Genomic DNA, 10,291 nt, shown 5'->3' with positions numbered 1-10,291 from the left:
ATCTGAAGGAGTCAAACAATTTTTGCTTCAGTCCGCGACAATCACATTAAACTAGTCTTTGATGGGTCATTTAAAAGCTAAAGTGAAGTGAAAGAAATGAAACTTATGCTGTCGAATCCCCATCGATTTTGCTTCATTTATAGCGTCCGACACAGCAAAGACTGTTGGAGAATAAATACCCTCGGCAGGTCTGCTAAAAATATAATCGTGAAGCGTAGTATAAACGGAATATATTTAAAAAATTAAATAATCAATTAGCCAATTAAAAAAATAACACTGCTAAAGCTGATAAAATTAAATTGGCAGCACATTCAGCGAAGATCCCGGCCCCATAGCGCAACAATAAAATCGGGTGTGTGCGCGCACGAGTTCTAATGCGTTAGAGACAACGGACGCCTTGGACGCACACTGCAGTACAGACAAGCCAAAACACTACCGGCATATTCAGCAATATGCTCGTTAAACATCTACAAATTGTAGCTAATTAAAATATATACAACAGATTCCACCGGCGCCGACTACACAACTACCAACGTTGTTACACGCGTAAAAAATGTATAGAAATACCATGCACAGGACCTCGACACATGTATGATTCACATGCAGTATTGTGGTGCGCTTAGTTGCTAACGCTGCCCCAATAAAACGCTATATAGTATTTACGCTACATGCGGTATCTACATGTAAAATTATAAAGTAATACACTGGATCTAGAATGTATTATGAGCAATGTTACGAGGATAGCCTGATGTAGAGTGCCAGTATATCGATGCACTGGAAGAGCAAAGAGGCGAACTAATTATATATATATAGCCTTTCACGTGGGAGGCAACATACAAGGGCAAAGCCTTTGTTCCTGCGTAAAACCATAAACACAACTTACACGTTGGCGATGCTAGCTGTGGTAGTACATGGGCTTTAACTCGATGGAATATATATATAATATATATATATATATATATCGTACATATATATATAGACTTATAATGGAAATAGATGCTCGCATATATATGTGGAGGCATAGAAAATAAGTTACGACGATATAGGAATATACAGAATCGGGACCATGCTCATACTATATGCGTATACAGGCTGAATACAACATTCGAAACGAATACAATCCTGTATCCATCCGTCCAATGGCTACGAACAAAACAAACCAATAAACCGGACCGTTGCTCCTACTGCTGCTGCACAGTATTACAATAACGTTAGTTCGCGTTTTCAATAACGTTCGTTCGATTTTTGTACTTTATATTAATTAACAAACTTTCCACACGCGACCCGATTCAAGATTTATTTGGTCCAGAATGTTGCGTCACGGCATAGATTCACTAACGACAACATGCGTTCGTCTGTCCCTGCTTCACCTCTCCTGCCCGTCCACGCACGGCCGTTACCTTACCACACCTGTAGCGTCACGAGATAACGAGCGGCAACTTCAAAGAATACCTGCCGACAGGTGACGTCTGCCGTGACGTCACCCAGGTGTGTTTTAGCAAGAGTAACCGCAGTGCATGCTGCTAACACATGCTCGCTCGCAGCACGCACAGCTAGACACAGTACATGTGTCCGTACGTGCGTGTGCTGCGGCCCTGACAACGGACCCGTTATGACTCACACGAGCTGCTGCTGTTGCTGTTCAAATAGAAACCCGAGTGCAAACGGGTCACGTTCACTATCTGCAATATCTATGTGATATTTCAGTAAAACTGGTACTAAACATAAATAATAACTTAATCGGATGCGAGAGTAATGGTGAGTGACCGAGTTAAATATTCAAATGTTTACATTGCCACGGCAACCTCTCTCGATTCTTAACTTAATGTCGCAGTGAAATGTTAACAATACCGACTATAATTTATACCCAGAAGCACGATAAAAAAATATGATTGAGTGTTGTATACCAGCTAGTACCATGCATAGCCATTATAACAGCTAGTACCATGCATAGCCATTACACCAGCTAGTACCATGCATAGCCATTACAACAAAGCATATAAAAAAAAAAATTTTAAATTCTGCAAAATTGAAAAAATATTACTGGCAAATGTAAAACTTGAACTGAAAGTACGCGAGCGAGCTGCGTAGCTTCGTTTCTACAACCTTATTAGCCGGCTGCCGACTATGCTGATGATAAACTAATGCATGGAAGGAGGAGATGAGTGACAGGTTCGTCACAGTACAGAGTGCACACGAGCGCACGTTAGCAGCTGCTGCTGACAGACATCTGAGATCACGAGAACTCCATCTATCTGTTCGTCGGGTGCGTGCACGCCACAGGCAATAGGTCACTCTTACCACAGCACGGTGTCACGTAACATGTTCACACACAGAGCAAGTCGTTCACACCTCTCCTCTCTCAGGATTACATTCAAAAACATCACCTCATAGACAACTACTCATCCGGGAAGAAAGAAAATCGGAGCTGGTCTTACAATTTCACTCTATTTACAGGCCATACGTCACGTCTCAAGAACCACAGTAACAACGGCATGTCGATACAACAACTCGCAACTGCATCCATCCCAAATCTTACACATCACCATCTAGAGAGACTATTCATCCTTGGTCAGTGTGTGTTCGGGGAAGAGATGGGAGGAAGATTCGATGCAGTGAAATGAAAGCTAGTAGTTCGCGGCGGTGCGAGGAAACGCGGTGATGGTCGCACACCACGCGCCCCCCTCCCTCCACTGACGTCCCGCTTCCAAAGGTCGCGCTCTAACCTCCGTGAGCAAGTCTTCTCTCTCTCTCCCGCGCGCGAGCCGGCAGTCACGCACTCACGGACGCACTCACGCACGCACGCACGCATGCACTCACGCAAGCACGCACGCACGAGGGTTGTTACTCGAGGCACGAGGATGCTATGGTCACACCGGAGCGCGCGGCTCGCGGCGGCCGGGGCGGCGGCGGCGGCGGTGCGTCCCCATTGTTGGCGAGCATCTCGCCGGACTGGTCAGACTTGCTGTCGTCCTCCTCCTCCTCGTCGTCCTCGTCGTGATAGTGGGTGAGGTGCTTGGGAGTCTCCGCGCGCAGGTGCGGGACGAGACTCACCTTACGATGCGTCGCCACCTGAGGCAGCACCTGCTTCAGCAGAAACAACAACATGAGGGAAAAACACAACAACGCGGACGAAGCGCAGTGAGGAAAACACAACGTGGCTGCGTGTGACGGAGCTAGTGTCACCATAGTATATTAATTACTGTTATGTGTGACGTGGACTGCAGTGAGTTGAGAGCAGCGTGGATTCGAGACGCGAGATGTGCGTGCGTGGGATATGCATCATGGAGTTAGCGAGTACACCACATTAAGGTGCAGGTACAGGTAACAGGTACGTTACAGGTAATCTCCCACACCGGTGAGACTAAAAACGAGCGAGTTTTCTAAACGAGTCCGAAACGAGCATGATTTGGTAATTACGAAGGTTCTAATACATTTTATCGTTACTCTAGGCAGTTGCTGTTACTCAAGCAATAACTGTAAGTGTGATAAAAGTGGGTAAAACACAAGATTATACTCGAAAATATGGCTTTAAGGTGTTACATTACAGGTATCCTGTGCTCCCCCTCCCTTAATGTTGGTCAACTAGCGTAGCGGCACATCGGACAAGCGTGGCAGAATGTTGTAAAGATGAATGGTGTAAGCTCGGTGAGAAACGAATCGCGGCTACCATGTCGCGAACGCGCGTGTACCTGAATGTTGTTGACGACTGGTTCGGCGACGGTTGACACGTTACGGGACCGCGATGCCAGCTGCGACTCTTTCTCAAGGTCGTAGTTACACTCCATGTGGTCGACTGTCGACTCGTGCGGCATCTGGTGGCAGGAAAAGAAAACAATCGGGTTAGTATTGCATCGACAAGAATGAATACACGGACAAGCAAACCGCACTGACGCTCTGGTATCCAGCACTCAACTAGAAAAGTCCTAACCAACTTGAATCCTAACAAAAAACTCGTATACAAAACATAAAAAACATAATTACAGTACTGTGTTGACATTTAACCATACATAATGCCATAAGTGTGCTGAATGACAGAGCTTTTAATGAGACCAGTAATTTACCTAGCTCACTTCATATTTTCCTACACAATTAAAGGACAATTGAAGTCAAATTTCATAACTTCTGTAACGTTTTTATACATAGAAATACATTCAATGACGTATTCCATTTCAAATCCGGCGCCCAATTAGTAATAAACACATGAATAGTAATCTAGTTCATGTGACGTCACGGCCCCATGTTGAGCGACGGACGCCTTGCTATCGCAAGTTGAGTGTTGTGTATAAGATGGAAACAGACGGCGATAATTTCAATGATTCTAGTGATTACCGGTACTCAGATGATGATGATATTTATAGTGATTTACCAGTTGGATATAGGTTTGAGCCTGAATATACACAAGAAGAAATTGAGGAGAATAGTCTGAAAAAGCAACGCAAAGAATCGGCACAAACTTCTCAAGAATCAGAACAGTCACAACATGGCGGAATGGAAGCGTCGGTACCCGATAGGACTGTGCCATATGGTGTTTTGTGTGTTTGTGTTAAATGAGTACGGAACTGACTGTATGATGCTGCCATGAGAATGAGAATACCAGGGTTATTTGTACGACTTGAAGAAAAAGAATTTGAGATCATTTAGATATTTTTGGAGAAGTTCCGGAAAATATTTAGGCGCCATTTTTCGAGATATTTGTTATCGTAAGGCTTCTCCAGCTGCACCAGCGCGTGCCAGTGCTCGGACCAGAGCTGAAAAAAAACATGCTCCAAGCAAACATGCAACATCGTTGTCAAATTTTTCCATGCAACTGAATGGGAATATACCCTGCGGGCTGTATAACTGTATTATAACCTTGCGGCTGCGGTATGCAGAAATTAAGCCTAGATATCGATACAGATCCCGCAGGCGGAATGGTTGGGACATGCGTATTTATGTTTCGTCTGTCAACGTGTGTTGTCGTCGTCATCATCGTCGTCGGTCGTCGTGTCGCTGTCGTCGTCTGTCGTTCGTCGTCGTCACAATCGTCGTCGTCGTCCCGAGTCGTCGTCAGACCGATCGTCGTCGTCGTCGTCGTCGTGCGTCATCGGTGTGTCACTCACAGTCTAATTGGATGGAGCGCGGAAATGTAGATGAAGCGTAGTAGGCAGGTTGAGGAAAGGATGCGGCCATAGATGTCGTGGCAAACATGCGTCACCTGACCGGCGGAAAGTCTGGCCGCGAACACTGCCGTGCAAAAAACACGTTGCCGATGAACGAATAAACGAGCAGAGATTACATGTCACGACGTGCGATCAAGTGGCGAGAATTGTTGTCGGCACCGAGAGCTAACGACGGGTGATTGGAACGCAGGCGTAGATTTAAACGGTCGCAGTGGCTTAGGTGTCTCACTAACCGTGTTCCAATCAACAAGAGTATGACAGTCTATGACGCGTGATTCACACGACGGCTCTCTCTCTCTCTTTGTGTCCCGTTAACATGCGCTACCCCCACACAAATCTACGCAGTCTCCTTCATTGTCGCACGCGGCGGCACAGTTGCCTCGTATGAAATGATGTTCTAATGTTTAGTCCCCATGCACTACTAAATGAAAGGTTGTAACTCAAGATGTGCCATTACACACCAACTTCGTGAATGGTTACTATTGGACTATTACAAGATAACCAGCAGTAATGATATGCTACTTACTAACTACTACTAATAATGTTCTGGTAAGGTAATATTATTTTATATGTACAACGAAACACCTCACCATTCCAGTAGTTTATACCTTACGCGCTACACTATTTTTCCATCCTCACTACACTTTCTCACTATTGCATCCAACAGATTTTTTCTCCATGAAAAAGACCATTTTCAGTACATGTATTTGTATTTTGAAATTATATGCAATAATAACACAGTAGTTAAATACACTGTTTATACCTACACATAGTCATTCACAGTAGTTTGCAGTAGTTGCACTGTGGTTTATACACCGTGGATTAAGGACAGACAACAATAGGCACTGATAGAAGACCATGGATTAAGGACAGACAACAATAGGCACTGATAGAAGACATGGATAGGACAGACAACAATAGGCACTGATGAAGACCATGGCTTACAGGCAGACAAACAATAGGCACTGATAGAGCCGCATGGATTTAAGGGAGAGACAACATATAGGCCACGATGGGAAGAGCAGAGGGCCGTTTACCGCTGGGAAACGGCTTCCCATAATGGCCGATAGCACTATGTCCATCTCGTGGATCCGCGTTGGTATCTTCTTTGGACCTCGCGGATATCCGATCTCCCTTAGTGGTGCATGTCAGATTCTGCCGAAGAAAGTCACGTCGAGCAGTTTATAAGACCTGCAAGCATCGGTTGTTTCAAGGCAATGGGAGTACACCTGGACCACACCATGCCTTGCAGGCTTGGGCACGGCACTATAGCTCGTAGCTGTGTGGCAAGCAGCCATACATCGTCATAGACACGGCACTCTTTGTAATTATTATTTATATAATTTAATGAATTGCTCGCAGGGTTCTCTCGCCCACTCTCTGCTCACACACTCTCCTCTCTCACACACACTGACTTGGCAGAGTTTACTAATTAGCGTAAACATTTCTGCACTGCCATCAGTAATGGGAAACTAGGAATGCTAGGTAGCTTCTGTGTAGGTAGCGGCCGCTCTCTCTCTGCTCTCTCTCTCTCTCTCTCGTCTCTCTCTTCTCGCTTCTCCTCGTCTCTCGTGCTTCTCTCTCCTCTCTCTCTATCTCTCTTTCATCTCTTCTCTCTCTCTCTCTCTCTCTCGTCTCCTCTCCTTCTCTCGGCATGAGTGCGGTTGCGTCCTGGCCGCTCTCACTGTATCAATGATGATAGCGTACTGTCAAGGTTCTGTGCTGTACGTAGAGTCAGTCTGTCGTTCACACACGTGCAGAACTCAGTGTTAGCCCGGTACGACCAGGAACGTTTTCCAACGCTGTAGAGGGTGAGAGAAGTGAGTGAGAGAGAGGGTGAGAGAGAGGGTGAGAGAGAGAGAGAAGGGGGAGAGAGAGAGAAAGGAGAGGAGGAGAGAGGGCGAGAGAGAGAGAAAGAGGCACAGGGAGAGAAAGGGGGAGAGAGATGAAGAGAGAGGAGGAGAGAGAGGCGGAGAGAGCGTGTGAGGAGTGAGAGAAGAGATAGAACGAGAGAGAGAGAGAGAGAAGAGAGAGAGAGAGAGGAGAGAAGAAAGAGAGAAGAGAGGGTGAGAGAGAGGGAGAGAGACGCAGGAGAGAGAGAGAGAGAGAGAGAACAGAAGAGAGAAAGAGAGAAGGAGAGAGAGAGAGGAGATCACAGGAGAGCGTGAGAGGAGAGAGAGCCGTGAGAGTAGAAGAGGAGATGAGACGAGAAAGAGAGAAGAGAGAGCGTAGAGAGAGCAGAGAGAGAGAGAGAAGAGAGAGAAGAGAGAGAGAAGAGAGAGAGAGAGAGAGAGAGAGAGAGAGAGAGAGAGACGAGGGTTGAGAGGAGAGGGAGGAGAGAGAGGAGATGAGAGAGATGAGAGAGAGAGAGAGAGAGGATGTGAGAGAGGAGAGAAGACGGGAGAGAAGAGGGGAGAGAGAGAGAGGCGGAAAGGAGAGAGAGAGTAGAAAGAGACGAGAGAGAGAGAAGAAGAGAGAGAGGAGAGAGAGAGAGGAGAGAGAGAAGAGAGAGAGCGGAGAGAGAGAGGGAGCGGTGTGAGTGAGAGAGAGAGCATGAGAGGGAGAGCAGAGAGACAGAGATGAAAGAGAAGAGAGAGAGAGAGAGAGAGAGAGAGAGAGAGAGAGAGACACACATGTTAAACAATTATCATCTTGGCTTGCATGATATAAATACAATGATACGCAATGTTTGTTACTGTCACCGCTCGTAGTTTCACTCGCGATGACAGCGGTATCATAAAACAGACATACATACCTCTGATCTTTTTCGATTTGAGAATGTCACCGAATATGTGATCACCCACATACAACACATCCTTGCCTTTAGCACCAATCATGTCAGAAAAGACATTACATGAGCCTGAAAAACAGTGCATGAAGTTGATTCATTCCATACCAAGGGTTGTATAGGTACCACACGACAGAGGGATGCAGACGTTATCACACGAACAGCACATGATAAGGATTCAGGAATAAAAACATAAATGCGAGTCAACATGAGATTAATGGTTAATAAACGCGGTTTGACAACGAAAAGTGACGCTAACCCTCATTAGGAATTTAAGAATTATTAAAACCAATCGAGTAAATTTTTGACGAAGTAGTTTGTAGCATCAGCTGTCGTGACTGCATATGGTTTTACTTGGATGACTAATTGCAGCCTAGAAGCAAATAATGTGTCTAGTATAGGGAATACTGTATACGCTATATTTTTCGCGTACAGATATTTTAGCGAATTCAGACTTGGCGGACAATTTCGCGAGTGGTTAATTTCGCGGTTGGCGAATTCACAAATCAGTGAAGAACAGAGTGTTGTTATTTTTGCGGTCGGGAACATGTTCGCAAAAATTCGCGAAAATTAAACCACCGCGAAATACACAGCGTATGCAGTAGTTGAGCTAAGAATGGAAGGTGTTCGACGATGAAGCTCTATGTGAACATACCTCCTGAATAGACGTGACCCTTCTTTAGCGGTCCGATATGTGATCCTATTCGCAGAGCCCCGGTTTTCTGAAAAATAAACATGCAAAATCAGAAAGATGACGTTTCAGAAATCATTTGTTTCTATTTTTACTACTTCCAAGTTCTGCTAAAATATTAATGAACAGAATGCTTTTAGTGGAAAGGAATTCCTTTTATCTATCAGCAGATTTTATGCTGTCACACATTATCTGCTCATATAACACATTTGAAAATTTCATTGATTACGTGTCGTGACTATAACATTACGAGTGTGTTGCATATCAAACTAGAGCACTCGGAGAGCACAGACCTCCGCCAAGGCAGCTGAATTCTGTTACTGTGAAAAATTTAATTAATTAATTAATTAATTAAATAATTAATTGGATCTGGATGACGACCAAAATGTAATCAATTCTAAGTTACCCGATTTCTTACTGGTGTTCTTGTAGTGTTTGTGAATTAATGAGTACGGCAACTGAACGTATATGCTGCCATGAGAATGAGAAGACCAGGGTTATTGTAGACTTGAAGAAAAAGATTTGAGATATTTAGAGATTTTTTGGAGAATTTCCAGAAACATATTTAGGCCATTTTTCGAGATATTTGTATCTAAGCCTATCTCCACTGCACCAGCGCGTGGCCAGTGCAGGCACCAGCTGAAAAAAAAACAATGCGTCCAAGCAAACAATCAGTGCAAATTTGTTACCATGCAACTGAAATGAGGAATATAACCCTGCGGCTGTATAACTGTATATAACCTTGCCGCTGCGGTATGCAGAAATTAAGCCTAGAAATCGTACAGATTCCGCAGAATGCGGAATGATTGGAGACCCTGCGTATTATACATGGTTTCGTCATGTCATCGTCGTAATCGTCGTCGTCGTCGTCGTCGTCGTCGTCATCGTCGTAATCGTCGTCGTCGTCGTTGTTGTTCACTCACCAGTATTGGAGGAGCGCGGAACATGTAGCTGAACGGGTAGTAGAGCAGGTTGAGGAAGGATGCGGCATAGATGTCTGCAAACATCGTCACCTGACCGGCGAAAAACGTCTGCCGCGAACCTGCCGTGCAAAAAACAACGTTGCCATGACGAATAACGCAGCAGAGATTACATGTCACGACGTGCGACAAAGGTGCGAGAAATTGTTTCGCACGAGACGCTAACGACGGGTGATTGAAGCAGCGTAGATTAAACGGTCGCCGTGCCTTAGAGTTCTCACTAACCGTGTTCCAATCACACAAGAGTAATGACAGTCTAGACCGTGATTCACACGACGCTCTCTCTCTCTCTTTCTTCCCCCTTTACATGCCCACCCACCCACACATCCAACCAGTGTCTTATTGTGCACGAGCGAGCACATATGCCCCGTATGAAATGATGTTCTAATGTTAGTCCCCCCACTACTAAATAGAAAGGTTGTAACTCAAATGTGCCATAAACACCACTTCGTGAATGATTAACTATTAGACTATTACAAAGATAACCAGACGTAATGTATGCTACTTACTAACTACTACTAATTATGTCTGGTAAGTAATATTATTTATATATGTATCAACGAAACCACCTCAACCATTCCAGTAGTTTACACCTTACACTCTACACTATTCTCAACCATTCCAGTAGTTTACACCTTACACTCTACACTATTCTCAACCATTCCAGTAG

At 44.8% G+C, this 10,291-nt stretch overlaps 1 protein-coding gene across 1 annotated transcript in view; it reads right to left on the bottom strand.

The window, feature by feature from the left end:
- Positions 1-2,017: 2,017 nt before the first annotated feature.
- LOC106809576 (cytosolic purine 5'-nucleotidase-like) overlaps positions 2,018-10,291 on the bottom strand; it is a 54,558-nt gene continuing 46,284 nt past the window's right edge. Inside the window, 3 exon segments of the mRNA XM_014812704.1 lie at positions 2,018-3,087; positions 3,693-3,815; positions 9,565-9,683. Of these exon segments, the coding sequence (XP_014668190.1) occupies positions 2,845-3,087; positions 3,693-3,815; positions 9,565-9,683 (485 nt within the window). The 3' untranslated portion in view covers positions 2,018-2,844.

The sequence above is a fragment of the Priapulus caudatus genome, unplaced genomic scaffold (assembly GCF_000485595.1).
Source record: "Priapulus caudatus unplaced genomic scaffold, Priapulus_caudatus-5.0.1 Scaffold365, whole genome shotgun sequence".
In the NCBI taxonomy this organism is placed as follows: Eukaryota; Metazoa; Priapulida; class Priapulimorpha; order Priapulimorphida; family Priapulidae; genus Priapulus; species Priapulus caudatus.
Note: the sequence above shows the minus strand (reverse complement) of the source record. Positions and strands in the feature narration are given on the sequence as shown.